The 20,093-nt window shown below is 54.6% G+C and overlaps 2 protein-coding genes across 2 annotated transcripts; both read right to left on the reverse strand.

The window, feature by feature from the left end:
- Positions 1 to 190: 190 nt before the first annotated feature.
- Positions 191 to 1,978, reverse strand: LOC148182893 (olfactory receptor 14I1-like). Its single transcript, XM_088063855.1, has 2 exons — positions 1,786 to 1,978; positions 191 to 1,131 (listed from the first exon to the last, which is right to left on the reverse strand). The coding sequence occupies exons 1-2, from the start codon at positions 1,826 to 1,828 to the stop codon at positions 191 to 193; spliced, it is 984 nt and encodes a 327-aa protein (XP_087919981.1). The 5' UTR covers positions 1,829 to 1,978.
- Positions 1,979 to 8,792: 6,814 nt separating this feature from the next.
- Positions 8,793 to 10,451, reverse strand: LOC148182894 (uncharacterized). The gene is made up of 2 exons (XM_088063832.1): positions 10,321 to 10,451; positions 8,793 to 10,134 (listed from the first exon to the last, which is right to left on the reverse strand). Exons 1-2 carry the CDS (start codon positions 10,370 to 10,372, stop codon positions 8,960 to 8,962), a joined length of 1,227 nt encoding a protein of 408 aa, XP_087919958.1. The 5' UTR covers positions 10,373 to 10,451; the 3' UTR covers positions 8,793 to 8,959.
- Positions 10,452 to 20,093: the final 9,642 nt, after the last annotated feature.

A 20,093-nucleotide genomic window follows, 5' to 3' on the forward strand; every position in this document is an offset into this window, starting at 1 on the left:
AACAAAATGAGAAATGGCACAAAACAATGACATTTCTTTGCAGACACTATGAGAAAACCAAAACAATGTAAAAAAACCAACAAAACCAACAAGAAGTATCCAAGATTACTTTTATTACAAGTCATTTACAAGTGATTAAAAATCACTTTATTACAAGTGATTTGCAGGAATTGGCCAGCAGTTTCTGAAATCATCCAGTCATCATTCTCCACACTGCAGCCTTGAGCTCCTGGTTCCTCAGGCTGTAGATGAGGGGGTTCAGGGCTGGAGGCACCACTGAGTACAGAACTGACAGGGCCAGATCTAGGGATGGAGAGGAGATGGAGGGGGTCTTCAAGTAGGCAAATGTGCCAGTGCTTATAAACAGGGAGACCACAACCAGGTGAGGGAGGCAGGTGGAAAAGGCTTTGTGCTGTCCCTGCTCAGAGGGGATCCTCAGCACAGCCCTGAAGATCTGCACATAGGAGAAAACAATGAACACAAAACAGCCAAATACCAAACAGGCACTGACTGCAATGAGCCCAAGTTCCCTGAAACTGGATTTGGAGCAGGAGAGCTTGAGGATGTGTGGGATTTCACAGAAGAACTGTCCCAGGGCATTGCCCTGGCACAGGGGCAGGGAAAATGTATTGGCCGTGTGCAGCAGTGAATAGAGAAAGGCACTGGCCCAGGCAGCTGCTGCCATGTGGGCACAAGCTCTGCTGCCCAGGAGGGTCCCGTAGTGCAGGGGTTTGCAGATGGACACGTAGCGGTCGTAGCACATGATGGTCAGCAGGGCAAGCTCCGCTGAGATGAAGAACAGAATGAAAAATACTTGTGCAGCACATCCTGCATAGGAGATGTCTCTGGTGTCCCAGAGGGAATTGTGCATGGCTTTGGGCACAGTGGTGCAGATGGAGCCCAGGTCAGTGAGGGCCAGGTTGAGCAGGAAGAAGAACATGGGGCTGTGCAGGTGGTGGCTGCAGGCTACGGCGCTGATGATGAGGCCGTTGCCCAGGAGGGCAGCCAGGGAGATGCCCAGGAAGAGGCAGAAGTGCAGGAGCTGCAGCTGCCGCGTGTCTGCCAATGCCAGCAGGAGGAAGTGGCTGATGGAGCTGCTGTTGGACATTTCTTCACTCTGGCCATGGAGTCCTGTTGAAGGAGGAGACAGTGACAACTCAGGAGAGACTTTGCTGAGCAATGTCCAAGCCCTTTCTCCCAGCCCTGCTCCCATTTTCCTTTTCTCAGAGCCCTTCTTTCAGCCCCATGCCTGGAGCTCAGCTGGGATCTGGCCCCGTTGCCGTGATGAGCAAGGGCTCTGCCCATGGACATTGAGGAGTGAGCTCTGCTCTGCAGCAGTGGGGTCATGGGAATGGGGTCAGGGGCCAGTCCTGGGGTGGGACTGCATCATCCCAAACTGCTCCTGAGGCAGAGGAGCTTGGCATCATCTCCTGTCCCAGGGCTCAGGCATGGTGATGGCCAAAGGCAGTTTGAGAGGGTTTCCTGCTGTGCCCAGAGAGATCAGAGAGAAATGTGCAATGCAGGAGCATTGGCTGTAACTCAGTGGGGGGTCAGGGGAACTGCTTTGTCGCTCCATCTGTCCCCAGCTGCCCTTTCTGAGATCAAGGGCAGGCACTGTGTTTCCCTGAAAATCAGCCTGACACAGCTGAGTGCAGAGGGACCCAAAGCAGAGCAAATTGGTTCAGCGTTTCTCAGAGTCTCAGCCCCACTCCTGGCCAAGGACATTCCTGTCCCCAGTGTCCCCTGGAGACAGCTCACAGCTTGGGTGGCATCCCAAGGACACACCAAGGGTCCTGTCCATGGCACTGCTGGAGAAGAGTCGGGTCATTCCCAGCCTCCCAGCCTGCCCTGCCCAGAGCTCCTGGGGCAGAGGGAGCTGGGACACCCCATTGCTGTGCCCAGCCTGCACAGGAGGAGCCCAAGGGCTGGGCCTGACCCTGCAGCTGGAGCTGCCATTCCCAGAGAGCTCGTCAGCAATGCCAGGAGCACCTGGGCAAGGCAAGGAGAGAGAGCCAGGCCCTGAGGAAAAGCCTTTCCTTGCCCAGCCCTGCCCAGCCCCTGCCAGGCAGCACCAGTGCAGGACAGTCACCCTCAGGCATTTCCAATCAGACATTTGCTGTGTCTTGGCATAGGGATCTGTATAAAAGTAATCATGGAATAGTTAGGTTGGGAAAAGACTTTAAACTTTAAACTAAAATCCCAGCACAGCTTTGTGGCACTTTCCCCCCACTGCCTGCCCAGGGCTCTGCTGCCTGGAGCTCTCCCTGCCAGCAGCTGCTGCCCTGTGCCCAGGGCTGGGCCCTGCCAGTGCTGCCCACACCCAGCCCAGCCCTGGGGGCTCAGCTCTGCCCTGCAGAGCCCTCCCAGCTCAGGGCACTGCCCGGGGGCAGCTCTGGCTCTGCAGGCTCTGATGGCAATGGCAGAGCAACCCTGAAGAGGCAGGAAAGGTGGCACTGATGCTGCCTGTAAGGGGCCCTGTGCTGATTTCTGTCACTGCCTGGTTAAGATCTGAGAATTTACTTTTTTTAATTTATCGCAACCTGTCACAAGAGGTTGAATAGAGAAATTAAATGAGAGCTGAATATCAATGTGCAATTTCCCATCCAGGCAACCCAAAGCACTAGGTTAAAAAAGCACAGACATTCCTTTTATTCAGCCCCTGATTTGCTGTAGTCCCTGTATAATTTACATGGTGCAGACCATGGGCAGAGTGGCTGAAAACACATTAGGAATCTCCTGTAAACCTAATGACCACTCAAAGTAACAGTTCAGATACCTCAGGCATTGACAAAATTCCTAATACCTTTAATAGTTATCCCCCCTCCCTGCCGTTCTGCAATAGCAGGAAACTGAATACAAAGTCTTAGAAAATATCCTCATTTTTATCAAAATCCTTGTCTTGGAAATATTCTATGACTGATCAGAAACCCTCAGCATGTCAGAGCTTCATGAGCATTCACCTCCCCTCCACCAGAAATACTCAGAGCTGTACTCACAGAGTCTGTAGGCACTGGGATGTTCCAGCTTGAGGAGATGCCTCCAGGAGCTGCAGCTGCATTGTCCTGCAGCCAGAGGCTTCCTGTGTCAAGGGCTGGCAGTGATTCTGCCCCAGGCACTTCTCAGCACCTTCCCAGCCCTGACTGATTGAAGCTCTCTGTGCCTCTGGGCTGTGCCCAGGGTGGCTGCAGGCAGTGCCCCAGCCCTGCTGGGCTGGCAGAAGAGCTGCTCAGCAAGAGAAATGTGCTTTTGAAGCTCTTCTTGGTTTCCAGGAGCTGCCTCTGTGCCAGGAGCCCGGCCCAGCTCAGCAGCACAGACACAGCAGCAGGACTTTAATGAGCCTCTTGGGGCTTTGTGCTGAGGCCCTGAACATCAGTCCCTGAGAGGGAGGGGAAGAAAGCTCTCAAGAACTCCAAGTCAGAATGGAACTCCAAAGTTTCTTTTCCTTCTAATGGGTCCCACTGAGGGACATGACTGAGAAAGTGTCCCCAGGCCCCAGGCAGAGCAGAGAACTGGAGGCACTGATGACAGCTGGGGACAAAGAGAAGCCAAGGCTTGGTGCCCTGGGCCACAGCAGCCAATGCTGTGCCAGCAAGGGCTGTGAGGAGACACCTTGTCCTGAGGCCCTGGGGCCTCCTGGCACAGCCCCAGCAAGGCTGGCCACTGTCACCCCCTTGGCCTGCCCTCAGCATCCCCCCTAGCCCACATGCCAGTGGCCTCAGGGATCTGCTGGAAGGAGTCCCTGGGGAGCCTTGCTCAGGAATGGCCCTGGGGGGCTCCTTCATGCTCCCAGGGACTGCAGCTTTTCCAAAGCACTTTGGCTTTTGCTTTGGAGTCTCTGAGAGCTTTGTGCAATCCTGGCCTCCAATTATCTGCTGTAATTAGTCCCTTGAGAGGCTTTGTCAGTAACAACACTCAGTGGGGCTCATTAATGCTTCAAGGTACTTCAGGTTCTTAAGGTACTTCCCTTTTTCCTTCCCACACTGAGTCTCTGAGAAGTTTGTGCAATCATGGCCCCAATTATCTGCTTTAACGAGTCCCTTGGGAGCTTTGCATTGACACTCAGTGGGGCTCATCAATACTTTGAGATACTCAGGGCTTTTCAGCTACTTTGGATTTTCCTTCCCAAACTGAGTCTCTGGGAGGTTTCTGTGCAATCCTGGCCTCCAGTTCTCTCCTCCAAGGAGTCCATGAGGAGCCTGTGCTGGGGATGAACCTCAGTGGGACCCATTAATGCCTCAAGAAACTTTGGGTGTTTCTTCTGACTTGGACTCCTGGAAAGGTTTGTGCAATCTCCTCTCAAGGCCCTGAGGTTCAAGGGCTCAGCTCCAAATGCACCACGGGGCTCATTAGGATCAAGCAAGCCCTAACAATCCATGGCTGTGTTTTAATTTCCCTCTGGTCTGGTGCAGTTCTTAGGAAAGTTTCCTACAATAGTTATGGAGAAATAGTTCAAAGAGCTTCTAGGAAATACTTATTCCTATTATAAAGGTGTCTTTTATTCCTGTTCTCTTTAGAGCAGAGGTGATTGCAGCATTCAGTGATGGATATTGATCCAGGGTCTCTCCTAAGGAGGTCTGGCCAGGTCAGAGAAGCTGTGCCTTGAGGTCTGACCCAGTGGGGACAACCTTGCTCCACATTCCCCAGCCCCATCCTGTCTCTCCTCACTCTCCTGGGACCTGCTTTGCTCACAGAACTGGCTGCACTCAGGCAAAGAGGGGTTTTCCTTCTTTGATTTTAGCAATCTAAAACTGCTGAGTTTCCCCATGGAAAACAGACACCCTCCTCAAGTGTGTGCCAAGCCCAAGGTGCCACCAAGGAGGTTCCCCTTCCCCAAGGCAGAACCACACAAGGAATGTTTCAGACACACAGGGAGTTCTACAAGAAACACAACCCCAGAGTTGGCTGAAGGCAGAATTAGAGCAGCTGCTGAAGGACAGACAAGCTTTGAACTCCTTGCAGCTGAAAGCACCAAGTGGGTTGTTGGGAGGTGTGTGAGTGAGGCAAGAGTGAGGGAAGGGAAATGCAGAGAGCCCTGGAAGTGTTTCTGTGCAGACAGGCTGTGGGCAAGGGCAGCGTTGGACTTCTCTGGGGGGAACTGTGAGGGGGGGATCTTTGCAGAGTGACCTCCCCAGTGACCTCACAGAGCCCCCTGAGATGTCACACAGCCACCTGTGATGTCACAGCCCACTCAGTGATGTCACAAACCTGCGCTGGGACGTCTTCCCAGCATTCTGGGATGTCCCAACCTGTTTTGTCATGTCACAGCCCCTCTCAGATGTCACAAAACCACCTCGTGATGTCACATAGCGTTCTGTGATATCACACAGCAACATTTGATGTCATAGTTCACTCTGTGATGTCACAGTTGGCACTGTGATGTCATACAACCTGTCCTGAGATGTCACATGGCTCTTCTATGATGTCACTGCCCACTCTAGGATTTCATATCACAACCATGTGGTGTCACAGTCTGCTCAGTGATGTCACAACCCTCTCTGTGATGTTGTACATCTAACCTCTGGTGTCACAGTCCTCTCTGTGACATCACAACCCACTAAGTAATATCACTCAGCTCACACTATGATGTCATACAGCCATGCCATGATGTCACAGCCTGCTCTATGATGTCACAGAATCCCCTCTATGATGCCATAGCTGCTCAGTGACCTCACACAACAAACTCTGTCATGTCACAGCCCCATCTGTGACCTCACACAACCCACTCGGAGCTGTCACACAGCCCCTTTCTGACATCCCAGCTGCTCTGGGGCTCCAGGACACAGCCACAGAGGTGCTGCTGTGACACAGCCCCCTCTGGCACATCCCACAGCCCCTGCCAGTGCTGAGCCCCTGGCAGCTCTGTCTGGGCCTGCTCGTGTCCCTGAGCTGCCCTGGCAGGGCCCCAGCCCTGCTGGGCTGTGCTCAGGAGCTGCTCCTGGCCAGAGCTGTCTCTCTGCAGCGCTGCCCTTGCCAGGAGCTGCCTCTGGGCCAGGAGCCCGGCCCAGCTCAGCAGCACAGACACAGCACCAGCACTTTCATCACCCTCTCGGGCCTTTGGGGCTCTTGGCATCACACTCAGTCCCTCAGAGTGTGCTCCAGAAACTTCTCAAGAGCTCCAAGTCAGATGGAAACACTGAAGTTTCTTGCAGTTGAAATGAGAGACACGAGTGAGAAAGCGTCCCCAGGTTCCAGGCAGAGCAGAAGACTGGAGGCCCTGATGGCAGCTGGGGACAAGCAAGGGAAAGGTGTCTGTGGTGCTGAGCAAAGCTGGATGTGTTTCAGGAATGCCAAGGGCCAAGGGCTGAGCCCCAGCCCCTGGCAAGGCAGATGCTGTCCCTCCCTCATTGCTCAGGGCTCTTCCCGGGGCACTGGCATGTGGGGATGTGCAATGCCAAGGGCAGCACCATGGGGCGGCCCCTGCCAGGCTGCTGAGCAGGGACAAGGAGGCAATGAGGCCCCAGGGCTGCCAGGGTCACTTGTCCCCTGCTGGCCTCAGGCCCAGGGCCAGCAGCCATGGCCAAAGGGCTGCACAAGTTGCCTCTGGCAGGACCTTGCAGCTGCTGCCCATCCCTGTGCCCTCTCCAGCCCAGGCTGCCCTGTGGTGTCCTTGCCCTGCGCCTCTGTCCCTGCAGGCTGTCGTCATCCCCCGGCTGCCCCACCTCAGTGGCTCCTTCCTTTGCTGACAGCTCTGTCTATGTCAGAAGGATTCACCATCTCTGAAACCACTCTTTAAACACTCTCATGGCTCTCCTCCACTGTCCTCACTCTGCACCCCACGGATTATACAGGTCCTTTGTCCCTATAGAGTGGTCATGTGCCCGAGGCCTCCAGTCCCCTCTTTGGCAGATCTCTGAGATTTCTGCAAGGTGTTTCCAAATTAAAACCATCTTCTCATAGTGTAAGAACATCACCAGAGGACAGGGCCAACCTGGCCTCTCTGTCTCAGCAGTTTTTTTCAGGGAGCAATCCTTGGATATATGAAATTTGGGAGGCCAAATTAAAAATGGTCCTTGGACAAGAAGGCTGGTGCTTTTCCACAGGAAGGAAGGAACAGAGCCGCACTGTTTCAGGGGAAGATGTGTTGGGACCACCAGAGGCCAAGGCCTGCCAGAGCTGGCAGGGTTTTTCTGGGACATAGCCTCAGATACAGGAAATGTTTTATGGAGAGTACCAATTCTGGCAATGGATATCAGAAAAGATGGATGGTATTCCCTTGATAATCCTGTGGGACAAATTGCATTTTGTTTCAATTCCACCTGTCCAATCTTTACATATAACACTTTGACAAAGTCTGGGGGCTGGGACTGGATCCTGCCACTCCCAGTCTCCTCTCTTAGAAAGAATTTAAAAGTCGAGGCACCCTGGAGGAGTTTGATGATCCCTGGTGGCTGTTGGGTGTCATTTCTTCACCTCATGACCCAGCAGGGGTTTCTCCAATAAAGAAATAAAGCTTTTGCCTGAAGCTCCCACTCTGCCCATGACAGGAAGCCCTGGGAGTGTCTGTGACATCCCGGCTCTTTGGCAGCCTGGGGGCTCCTGGGATGTCACCGTGGAGCCCCCGGGAGTGCCTGTGACAGAGCGGTGCCTTTGCAGCCCAAGGTCCCCTGGGATGTCACCATGGAATTGCTGTGACTGTGTCTGACCACACGGCTCTTCAGCATCCCCAGACACCCCTGGGAGGTCTCTGTGGAGCCCCTGGGAGTGCCTGTGACATTCTGGCTATTGAACAGCCTGGAGACTCTTGGAATGTCCCCATGGAGCCCCTCTGAGGGCCTGTAACAAATCTGATCCTTGGTAGGCCACCATCACCAGGACATTTTGCTATGGTCTGTTTCCATGGCAACCATCACCAGGCTTCTGTTGTGATTCTATATTTCCATGGCAACCACAGCCTCCTGTTGCTATGGTCAGTCCCTTGGCAGCTCCATGGAGACCCCATGCCAGGGGTGGTTGCCATGGACACCAGCTCAGGCCTGGAGCCAGAGTCCATTGCCATGGCAACCATTTGCAGTCCCATCCCCAGGCCCATGGGATCACAGAGCCACAGAATTGGCTGAGTTGGGAGGGAGCCATGGGGATCCTCCAGTCCAACTGCTGGCCCTGCACAGGACACCCCAACAATCCCAGCCTGGGCCTGGCAGCGCTGGCCAAACGCTGCTGGAGCTCAGCCAGCCCTGGAGCTGGGAGCCTTCCCTGGGGAGCCTGTTCAGTGCCCCAGCAGCCTCGGGGGAAAAACCTTTTCCTCACATCCAGCCTAAACCTGCCCGCCTCAGCTCCAGCCGCTCCCTCCACTCCTGTCCCTGGGCACCAGAGGGAAGAGGTTCCCACAGTCCCCAGCCAGGGACCCGCTCCCAAGGCTGCTGCCATGGCAACCAGGCCTGGCACCAGCTGGGATGCTCGGTTTCCACGGGCTGGGCTTCAGGAATGGCATTCCCCAATTTCCTGCTCCCGCTAAAACCGCGCTGCCGCTCGCTTCCCTCCTGCCTCCCATGCAAAGCAGAAAAGGCAAAGATCCCAGGCTGGGATAAGAAGAATTTATTGAGAACAGATACAAGATAAGGAACAAACGCAGAAATAATTTTAGTAACAGAATAGATAAGAAAAACTATTACAGGGAAAAATAAACCACCACAGACTGGCTCTTCCTGGCCACGTATCTCCTCCTGCCTGGAAAGGACACCCTTCTCCTCTGGTGAGAGAGAGGGAGTCCTTTTCCTGCCCCTGGCAATGACCTGAGATGGGATGGAATATAATGACAGGCCATGGCCAGACCCTCACGTTCTTTAATCCCATATCATGACATTGCCATGGGCAGGAAAAGGTAGAAGCGTCTTCCCAGCATGGATCCCAGGGAACATGGATCACCAGGTCTCTTCCCAATTTCGGTCCTCCAAGGGGGGATGAAGCTGGGGCAGTGCACAAAGCTCTTCCTACACTTGGGGCACTCGCAGGGCTTCCCTTACTGGTGCCTCTGTTGGTGTCTGGTCAAGTGAGAGCTCTGGGTGAAGCTCTTCCCACATTCCCCACACTCGTAGGGCCTCTCCCCAGTGTGGATGCGCCGGTGGGTGATGAGGGTGGAGTTTCGCTTGAAGCCCTCCCCACAGTCGGGGCAGCGGAAGGGCCTCTCATCCGTGTGAATCCGCTGGTGCTGTAGGAGAGTGAAGCTGGTCTGAAACCTCTTCCCACACTCAGAACATTCGTAGGGCCTCTCCCCTGTGTGGATGCGTCGGTGGGTGATGAGGTTGGAGTTTTGCTTGAAGCCCTTCCTGCACTCGGGGCAGCGGAAGGGCCTCTCATTTGTGTGAATCGGCTGGTGCTGTAAGAGAGTGGAGCTGGTCTGAAACCTCTTCCCACACTGGAGACACTCGTAGGGCCTCTCCCCAGTGTGGATCATCTGGTGGATGGTCAGTTGGGACCTCCGGCTGAAGGTCATTCCACATTCCCCACACTCATAGGGCCGTTCCCCAGTGTGGGTCCTCTGATGGCGGATCAGGTTGGAGCTGTGGCTGAAGCTCATCCCACATTCCCCACACTTGTAGGGCCTCTCCCCAGTGTGGATACGCCGGTGCCTGATGAGGTTGGAGTTTCGATTGAAGCCCTCCCCACACTCAGGGCAGCGGAAGGGCCTCTCATCCGTGTGAATCGGCTGGTGCTTGAGGAGCTGGGAGCTGCTGTGAAACCTCTTCCCACACTCAGGACACTCGTAGGGGCTCTCTCCAGTGTGGATGCGCTGGTGAATGGTGAGTTTGGAGTTGCAGTAGAAGCCCTTCCCACATTCCCCACACTTGTAGGGCCATTCCCCAGCGTGGATCATCTGGTGGCGGATCAGTTTGTTGCTCTGGCTGAAGCTCTTCCCACACTCCAAGCACTTGTAGGGCTTCTCCCCATCCTGGAGCTGCTCATGGACCATCAGCTCAGAGCCCTGGCTGGATCTCCGGCCGCCTTCCCGGCACAGGGTGGGTCTTTCCTCCTCAGAGCACCCTGGGATGGGTTTGGAGCCCCTCCTCCTGCGGGATCTCTGGGGATTTTCCTCCCTGTTGGATTCCTGCACTGTGGAACTGCTCAAAATGGCCACTTCCACAAGGTTCTGCTGTGGGGATTTGTCCTCCCTGGTCTCCATCCTCAGCTCCTTGTCTGGGGGAGGAAGGACAAGGAGAGGATGGGATTTGCCTCCGTGCCAGAGGGAAGGGGAAGGAGATCCCCCCAGTGCGTCCCCGGCAGGACGGCGTCGGCAGCGGGGTTGTCCTGCAGCCGGGGGCCATGCTGGGCTGGGAGATGGAGCAGGAGAGAGGGGGAAAGGGGCACTGACTTCCTCCTCACCTGCCTGGGTGTCCTGGGACATCTTCCTCTTCCTCGCAGCCTCCTTCTCCATCTGGCCAAGGTTAGGGAATGGGAAATCCTGGTTTGGGGAAAAATACAATTCATGAGCACATTGGAATAGGGGGTTCCTCGTGCCCAAGTCCATCTTTAGAAATCCCAAGCCTTCCATAAAAACCTCCCAAACACCAAGATTCAGCCCTGAAAATGCCTCCCAGGAGTTCCCCATCTCTGCTCTCTCCCCTTTGGTGTTCAGGGGTTCCCCCCTGTCCCAGCTGCTGGGGGTCACGCTTGTACTGGGGGTCCCCTGTCTACTCGGTCCCTGACCTCTTCAGGCTGCTGGGAATGCCAGGAATCCAAAAAGTTCCCCCATTTCCATCTCCCCACTTAGGGATGCTGGGACCCCCCAGTGTCCCCCAAGGGGCATTTTTCCACTCAGCTTTGCAGTCCTTAAGTCGCAAATATCCCCTCCAAAAAACTCAACCCAGGGACCCTCCAGGATATCTGGGCTGAGCTCCCCCTCTCGGGGCACCTGTGGGATGGGGGGTGATGATCCCACAGGTGGGGGACTGTGAATTCAGGGAGTGCTTGGCCTCTTTGTTCCTTCTCCTTTCCCTGATCCTCCTCTGTCCCTCCTCTTCCTGTTGAAGTTCATTTAAAAAATTATGGTCTGTCCCAAGGGAAGAACTCACCCTTGGTTTTGTATAAGGTCAGTCCCTACCTAACCTCCCTTTTCTTTTCCCTATCCCACTGGCTGTAACCCCCCTGTATCCCCTGGCCACCCCCTCCCCCAAGTTTAAGAGATAGCACCCGAGGAATCTCAGCCTCTTTCTTGCCCCAGGCGATCCACATACAATGAACCCAGGACCACATCTCGTAAGTCTGAGCCTTCTTTGTCTGAAATACCTTAGGTCCATGTTGGATATATTTTGAGACCCCTTCCTGCCCATGTTCTGTGAAGGGCGGACACATCCCCATGGGGGACAAGAATGAAGGGGTTCATGGAGTATTTACAACATCTTCCTCCCTCTCCTCCCCTTCCATCCCTCCTCCTTCCCCTCCCTAATGCCACCTCCTGCTCCTACTTCCATCCCTCTCACTCTCCTCCTTCATCCCTCCTCTTCCATCCCTCCTCCTCCTCCCCCAGGAGCAGTGACACCCTCGGTGCCCCGTTCCCAAACCCCTCACAGCCCACGGCAGGAGCGGGGATGGAGCCGGGACAGGTCGGGATGGGCAGCGCGGGGCTCTCAGCTGCTCCCACCCGCTGGGGACGGGGGGAACCCGGCCTGGGGAAAAGGAGAGGGAAACTGGGAAAATTGGGGGCTGCAGATCCAACCTGGGGCTGGCTGGAGACCCTGGCTGGGGACTGCCAGCCCTTGGGGCTCCTCTGGGGAGATGTGAGAGGGGGGAACGCAGAGAGGGCTGGGGGATCCCAGGAATGGCAGCCCTTGCAGGGACTGGTTTGTACTGGGATCATCCTGGCAGTGGCTGAGATTGCACTGGCTGTGTACTGACATCATCCTGGGATCATACTGGGATCATACTGGGAGTAGCTGGGCCCATGCCAGGAGAGACTGTGATCACACTGAGGGACACTGGAATCATACTGGGATCATACTGGGATGATACTGGCAGTGAGTAGGAGCCTGCAGGGGGCAATTGAGACCAGGTTGGGGGCAAATGTGATATACTGGGAGTGAATGGGATCATGCTGACACTGACTGGGAGTGGTTGTGAGCAAATGGGATCATGCTGGAAGGAACTGGGAGGGACTGGGAATATGCCCTGGGCTCCCCAGAACCCCGGGATCGCCCCCCATAGGTCCCATGTGTCCCCCAGACCCTCCAGGATCCCCGAATGCCCCCTCAGCGCCCGTTCGGGACCCCCCAAAGTGTCCCTGGATCCCCGAATGCTCCCGACCCCACAGATGCCCCTTCCAGCTACTCCTGGGAATTCATCTCCCATCATCCCAGAGCACAGCTCCGCGCCCAAACCTCCTGCCGTGCCCCGCGCCCTAAAGAGCCCGGTTAGAGCTCCCCAGGTTCCCCCCAAGTGCTCCCGAGCCGTATACATTCGCCCCGAGCACCTGCAGCCACGGCTCGGACGCAAAAGTCTTCTCCAAGCGCTTCCCCACACCGCCAAACGCGCCTTCCGAGCCACTTCCGGAACTACAGCTCCCATCATGCTCTGCGGCGCCCATAGAGCGCTATTCCAGCCGGGACTTCATCTCCCGCCATGCCCCGCGCCTCACCGGAACCCATTGGAGCTGCGCCTACAACTCCCGTGATGCTCCGCGGCCCCGTTAAACCGTATTATACCGGCGCCTACAACTCCCATCATCCCCCGCGGCCCAGAGATTCCCCGTTACAGCCCCGCAAGTGCCCGCCCGGACCCCGAAGGGCCCCCAGATTCCCCTCCCTGACCTCCAAGCGCCCCCCTGGATCCCCAAGTGCTCCCCCGGGCTCCGAATTGTCCCACAGAATCCCTAAGTGCCCCTCCAAGTGCCCACCCGGCTCCCCCAAGTGTCCTCCAGACCCGCAAGTTCTCTCTAAATTCCCTCCCAAGACCCCAAACTGCCCCAGATGTTCCCCAGAAAAGTCTCCATGGACCCCAAAGTGGCCCCTTTTACCCTGAGAAGATTTTAATAATGACAATCTAAGGACTAAAAATAGGACTAATTAGCATAAAGAGGGAGAAATTGTGGTCAATTAATTAATGAAGGGAATTTTGGTATTTAGAAACAAAGACCGATAATGTTTTTAGTTGCGCAAAATGTATCAATTCTTTTATATAATTATAAAAATTAGGTTATAAAAATACAGAATAATATTATTATAAAAATTAAAATTTTATTTTATTAATTAATTGGATTTTAATTATAAAGAAAAGTTGATAAATGTTCTCAATGTTTTGGGATGTCAGTCCCAGGTGGGCGATGTCAGACATGCTGAGGCTCGGGGTGAGGAGCAGGTTGTCCAAACAGGGGCAGCCCACAAGGGGCTCATTCTTCTCTGTGACCAGACCTCCTCAGGAGACATTCAGCATCAGGATCACTTGGGGAATGCTTCTGTCACCTCTTCTCTCAAGTAGAAAATTTAAAAAAATATCCCCTTGATTGTGAAAAAAAAAGAAAAGTGGTGGATTTTCAAATCTTCCTCCTTAACAGAATTCCAAACTGACTCCAAGCAGCTGCACAAGCCTTGGACTTGAAGACAATGGAAGGAAGAGAAAGAGCCCCCGAGGCTTTCTGTATTTTAATGAACCCCAGGGTGCATTTGGGGCTGAGTCCAGGACCCTCAGGCACTGAGAGAAGGTTGAAGAAGCTGCTCAAGGAGTCAGAAGCAAAACTCCAAGTCCCTTGGAGCATCCCTGGGCCCCACTGACTGCCGGCTCCTGGCACACTCAGCCATGGCATGGTCCAGTCTCACGCTGGGACACCTCCTGCACCAAAATTCTACCCTGGCAGGGACTTTTCTTTCTCCTCCCCTCCAGGCTGAAGCTGCCAAGCTGCACTTTGGGGAGGTTTCCTTCTCTTCCCACTGCCAAGGAAAGCTGTGTCTCCTGCTGTTCACAGACAGAGAAGGGCTGCTGGGGGATGTGGGGGTTGGAGGCTGCCTGGGGTACAGTGGCCATGAAATCATTGAGTTTTGAAATATTCTGTGAAAGAAGGAGGGGCATCAACAAAACTCCTACACTGGACTTACAAAGAGCAGACTTCAGCCAATTAAGGTTGCAGATTTGAGGAGTACCAAATCAGCTACTCAGTTTTTTGAAGGGAAACAGCCTTTTAAAACAATGGATTCCCGGAAGGATGGACACACTTCAAGAAAAAAGTCTTGAAGGAGCAGGAACAGCCTGTCCCTCTGTGACAAAAAATGAGCTGGTGAGGAAAATGACCGACCTGGCTGGGCAGGGAGCTTTTGGAGGAACTCAAGGAAAAGATCAGGGTGCATCACCTTTGGGCAGAGGGACAGTCAACTCAGGAAATGTCTAAGGATGTCATTAGGTCATGCAGAAAGAAAAGTAGAGAGGTGAAAGCTCAATTAGAGCTTAACCTGGCTGCTTCTGTCAAGGATAATAAATATGTTTTTATAAATATATTAATGGCAAAAGGAAGGCTATGGACAACCTCCATTCCTTATTGGGGGGGATATGGTTACCAAAGATGAGGAAAAGGCTGAGGTACTCAACACCTTCTTTGCCTCAGTTTTCAACGTTAAGACAGGTTTTCCTCAGGACAAGTGTTCTCCTGAGCTGGTAGATGGGGACAGGGAGCAGAAGAGCCCCCTGTAATCCAGGAGGAAGCAGTCAGAGACCTGCTGAGCCACTCAGATGCTCACAGGTGGATGGGATCGGATGGGATCCATGCTAGGGGGATGAGGGAGCTGGTGGATGAGCTCCCCAAGCTGCTCTCCATCATTTCTCCTCATCAGTCCTGGCTCACTGGGGAGGTCCCAGAGGACTGGAGGTGCCAGTGTGAGCCCATCCCCAAGAAGGGCTGGCAGGAGGCCCTGGGGAACTGCAGGCCTGTCAGCCTGAGCTCGGTGCCTGGGGAGGTTTTGGAACAGATCCCCTTGAGTGCCATCCCACGGCACCTCCAGGATGGCCCAGGGGTCAGACCCAGCCAGCGTGGCTTTAGGAGGGGCAGGTCCTGCCTGACCAACCTGATCTCCTTTTATAACCAGCTGACCCGCCTGGTGGGTGCGGGAAAGGCTCTGGATGTGTCGAGCTGGACTTCAGCAAGGCCTTGGACACGGAGAGCCACAGCATTCCCTGGAAAAGCTGCAGCCCACGGCTTGGACAGGAGCACTCTTTGCTGGCTGCAGAAGTGGCTGGAGGCCGGGCCCAGAGAGTGGTGGGGATGGTGCTGCATCCAGCTGGTGTCCAGTCCCTGGTGGTGTCCCCAGGGATCTGTGCTGGGCCCAGTCCTGGTTAATATCTTCACTGAGGGTCTGGCTGAGGGGGTCGAGTCCAGCACTCACAAATTGCAGGTGACACCAAGCTGGCTGCGAGTGGGGATCTGCTGGAGGGCAGGACAAGGAGACACAGCCTTAAGCTGCACCAGGGCAGGTTTAGGCTGGACAATAGGAAGGAGTTCTTCCCAGAAAGGCTGATTGGGAATTGGAATGGGCTGGCCAGGGGGGAGGTGGCAGAGTCACTGTCCCTCTCCAGTGGAATGGGGGAGTGACATCAATCTCTGTTTAATAACTGATTTTGCTTTAAAACAATTGCTTCAAAATTGCTTCCTGTTACACCCTGAGTGTCTGTGCTGGTTTTGTATTAGTTGATATTAGTTGAGGAGGGAAGAAGCCACCCATGCAAATGATTTTTCTAGGAGGGGGCTGCTAAGAGCTTCCTTTGTGCTTAGCAAAACCAATGGCTGGCTGGCTCTGAGAATTGACACCCTTTTAAACCATTTAGAAGCTGGATCCTCCTGTGTGAAATCCCCATTTTAAAGACAGGCACGCCCAGGAAAGCTCTCTGTTGTTTCCAGCTGTGAAGAGTTAACTGGGTGCTGGTCAGGCCGGCCCTGCTCCAGCCTGGCCTGCACCGAGCCGGGCTCCGCCAGGCCCCGGGAGCGGCTCTGGGCTGGGCCAGGCCCCTTCAGCACGGCCCGCGCGGCCCCAGCGGCTGCCGGGCACAGGGAGGGGAAGCCATCGGCCCGCAGCTGCAATTGAAGGGAGCAGGGGCCTGGGACCAGCCATGTGGGCAGAACAGCCACGACTGTTCTGGCCGGGCCCCCTGAGATCTTGGCACAGCCCCAGCGCTGCCTGAAATCCATCACCGTGACTGCTTCGGCCACTGCCCGGCAGAAACCATCATGAGCATCTGCAGGTCTGGGTGAGAGATATGAACTCTTTCTGTGCACAGATGAGACCTGCAGACCTCGATCCTCCCCTTGGGTGAGAGGAAAGGACAGAGTGGGAGACTAATGCCAGAGGTATGGTAGGCTACACTTGTCTTCATATGTCATTGAATTAGAGAAAAACTCTCTCCAGGGCAAATTATGCAACACTTTGCCTCACAATCCATCACTCTTAATTACAGTGAGAGGTAGGTCTTAATTACAATCCGATTAGAGCAAATCAACATTGTGTGAATGGCAAGAAGAATTTGCTTGTCAACAGATGAATATGTCCCACTCAAGAATGAACAAAATCTGCCTTTACTTGGAAGAAAGTAGACATGGAGCAATGCAGTATTTGGATTTTATCCAGTGGTAAATGGGGAAAGAAGCTGTAACAACTCACCTGTTTTACAGAACACAAGTACTGATACACCAATAGTGCACCCACATTGAAGGGATCTTGAGGACATTCCTTTATTTCTTAACAAGGAATGGACAGCAAAATGCTGGCATTTATCTGAACTGGAAGCAACGTTCCTCTCCTGTTTCTCCTTGAGCACACTGTTCTCTGCAGACTTCACTGTGCAGCCCATCAATCCTCTCTTGGCCAACAGCTAAATGGCATCACTACCAAAACACAGGTGCCAGCATCATCACCCCAGCATTATTCCAGCACTGCTTTGATGGTGCACAGGAGCACAGAATGGCTTGGCTTGGAAGGGACATTTAAAGGCCATCTAGTGCAGTGAGCAGGGACACCTTTAGATCAGGTTGCTCAGAGCAGGAGCTTGAATGTCAGCAGGGATGGATGCCCACCTCTCTGAGCAACCTGTGCCAGGGTGTCAAAACCCACAGTGTAAAAAAATGGCTTTCTTATGTCTAGTTGGAATCTACCATCTTTTAGATTAAAACCATTCCCCCTCAGTCTTGTCACAACAGGCCCTACTAAAAGATCTGTCCCATCATTTTTACAAGCCCCCTTAAAGTATTGAAAGGTAGCAATCAGGTCTCTGTGGAGCCTTCCCTCTTCCAGGCTGAACACCCCCAGCTATCCCAGCCTGTCTCCAAAGCAGAGGGGCTCCAGCCCTCAGAGCATTTTGTCCCTCCTCTGGACCAGCTCCAACAGGACCATGTCCTTCCTGTGCTGGGCACCCAGAGGTGGATGCAGTACTCCAGGTGGGCTCGCACCAGAGCAGAGGGGTGGTGGAATCACCTCCTTCAAGCTGCTGGGCAGCCTCCTTTGGAGGCACATGGCTGGCTCATGTCCAGCCTCTCACCTTGCAGCAGCCACAAGTCCTTCTCAGCAGGGCTGCTCTCCATCCCTTCATCCCCCAGCCTGTGAGATCAGCTGGGCTGGGACCCTGTCATAGCCCTTGGACAGAGCTGCTGGGCAGGATGAGCTCCCTAGTGAAGAAGGCAGATCCCACTCCCCACACAATTCCACCCTGGCCATGAGGTCACAGCAGCCTGTGGGGTGACAGCAGGCTGAGGTGACAGCAGGCTCTGAGGTCACAGAGGTGCCAGAGCCCCGTGGTTGCCCAGCACCACAAGGAGCGAGCAGTCAGTCCTTGACCACGACTGTTGTGGCAGCAGCGGCGGCGGCGGCAGCAGCGGTGCTGACATTGGGACAGCGGTGTCAGGACAGTGGTGGCAGCAAGAGCTGCAGGACTGGCAGTGGGCAAGGCACCATGGCCTTTGCTCTGCGCCTCCTCCTCCTGCTCCTCCTGGCAGTGGCCCTGCCTGACAGGGCTGCCCAGGCTGCTCCGTGGCGAGCACAGCGAGCAGGTGAGCCGGCGGCCTGGCTTCCCTTTCCTTGGGCAGTGCTCCCTTCTCCCTGGGAAGTGTTGGGGATGGTTTTCCCCAGGGCTTTAGGGAGGGTTTCCTCTGTGGGAGGGAGAGAGTCTCGAGAGGCTCTCTGCTGGTCCTGCTGCCCCTCCAGAGATGTTGCACAGGGCCTGCAAAGAGGGTGGAGAGTGACCAGAGCCAGCCCAGAGCTCCCCAGGCCTCTCTGCAGCTTTGGCCATGTCCATTGACATCTGGCTCCCACAGCCTTACCCAAACCCCATGCAGTTCCCAGTTCCCTAAAACAGAAGGGGATCCCAGCACACCATGGAATCATCCTGATCTGTGCTCCCTTCTAGATTGGGATCGTAACTTGCATTATCTGGATGCCGTATTGGATAACGGCTTGAAACACTTGGAGAATGCTGGAGGCAAATTCTCAATGTGCCTTTCCTGGGAGAATAATCGGTGTCAGTGTGGCAAGAGCTCCCTCGTCTGCCATATCTCTTAACATAATCTCAAGCTTGATGGATTCTGGAAAAGTTGCCCTGCTCTCTTCTGGAGCCCTGAGTGATCCCACAGCATTGCTGTCAGTGGGAGGAAGGAGTATTTAGCTGTCAATCTTCTTCCCATGTGCAATGCCAGTGTCACCTTCTGTGTGCTCTGTGCAGCCAAGGAGAAGAACAGAGAGGGAAGGGCTGGGCCCAGGGCTGTGCCCCGGGGCTGTGCCTTGCATGGTTCCTTTGCCAGCCCCAGGGAGCCTGAGCTGTCACTGCCAAGCCCTGGCCCTGCCTGGGGCTCAGTTCAGAGCTGCTGGCAGTTCCAGGGTGTCCTTTCTCCCCTGACTGCCATGCAAGAAGCTTCTTCTATCCCGGTGTGGGGCAACTGCAGGCACGTGGTCTCCCTGCCCCTGCTCCTGGGTGGAAGGCAGAGATGAGGGAGTGCCTTGGAGGGCAGCAATCAGCCAGGTGCACTCACTGCCACTCCAGCCTGAAGAAGAATCTTGAGCACTGCCCAGGACCTGTTCTGTCCTGCCTTTCCTTGCAGATGAACCTATTGATGAAGGCGATCCAGCTTCCCAACACATGTCCAGGACTCAGCCCTTGAAAGATGGTGAGGGTAGGTCAAAGCCTTTCCCCCTGGGAAAGCTGCCAGCTCAGAACCTTAAAGCTTGTCCAGCTGGCAGCGATGACAGAAGCTTCTGTGGCTGTTGAGTTACAGGTGTGTCTGCAGGGAGGACTCTGCCAGCTCCTGGGTTGGTTACTGCACACAAGCCCAGCTCCCATCACAGGGGTGAGTGGTGTGTCCCTGCTGACCCCACATTGCTTTTCTGGGATCCATTCCTGAGAAATGGATCTACTTGCGGTCATGGTCCTCCGAGGGGGAGGAACAAAGCTACAGGAGTTATGAAACCCCATGAGCCATCCAAACCCATGAGGCAAATGCTGAAGGAAATGCTGCAGGGAGTGCAAAGTGGGTCCGTGTCCCTCAACCTTCTCCTGAGAGTCAGCAGCTGGAGACTTTCTCTGCACGTCTGGACATGCAGTGCCCAACACAGTGGGAAGGGATCCATGGCAGCCTCACTGCTGCTTTCACACACTGCAAGGCTGTTTCCCAGCTTGGCCTGGCAGTAGCTTCTCCCCAGCCTCTGCAGGAAGGTATCTGGCATCACTTGACAGGGAGCCCAAACTGCACCACTGGCCATGCCCACCCTGAGATCTTCTGCACTTTCCCAGTCTCAGGGTGGACAAAAAATGGTGTTTGTTTGGAGAAAGGAGGGCCCTGGCCAATCCCAAAAGTTTATATGATTTCCTTTGATAAGCATTGCCTCCTGAAGATGCCACCTCCCCAATGGGGAAAGGTTCCATCTGATTCAGGTGTACAATTTATTTTTTTTCAGAGAGGGACCAAAGGGCTGTGCTGAAGGCAGCGTTTCCTGGAGGAAGCAGTGGCTCACGGGCAGCCTCTGCTGCAGGAAGGGAGGCCATGCCAGGCACAGTCCCAGTCCCAGGAGGTAATTGCTGTGCCTCTGGGCCTGAGCCCTGCTGAGGCTTGAGCTGACATCTCTGCTGCTTGGCAGTGTGGACACAGCCCAGACAAGACCAGCTCAGCCCAGAGGAATTATCCCCAGCAGGCTCAGGGCACT

Source organism: Pseudopodoces humilis, chromosome 18 (assembly GCF_049639895.1).
Source record: "Pseudopodoces humilis isolate 2021_Gansu_Grassland_sample_001 chromosome 18, ASM4963989v1, whole genome shotgun sequence".
Classification (NCBI taxonomy): Eukaryota; Metazoa; Chordata; class Aves; order Passeriformes; family Paridae; genus Pseudopodoces; species Pseudopodoces humilis.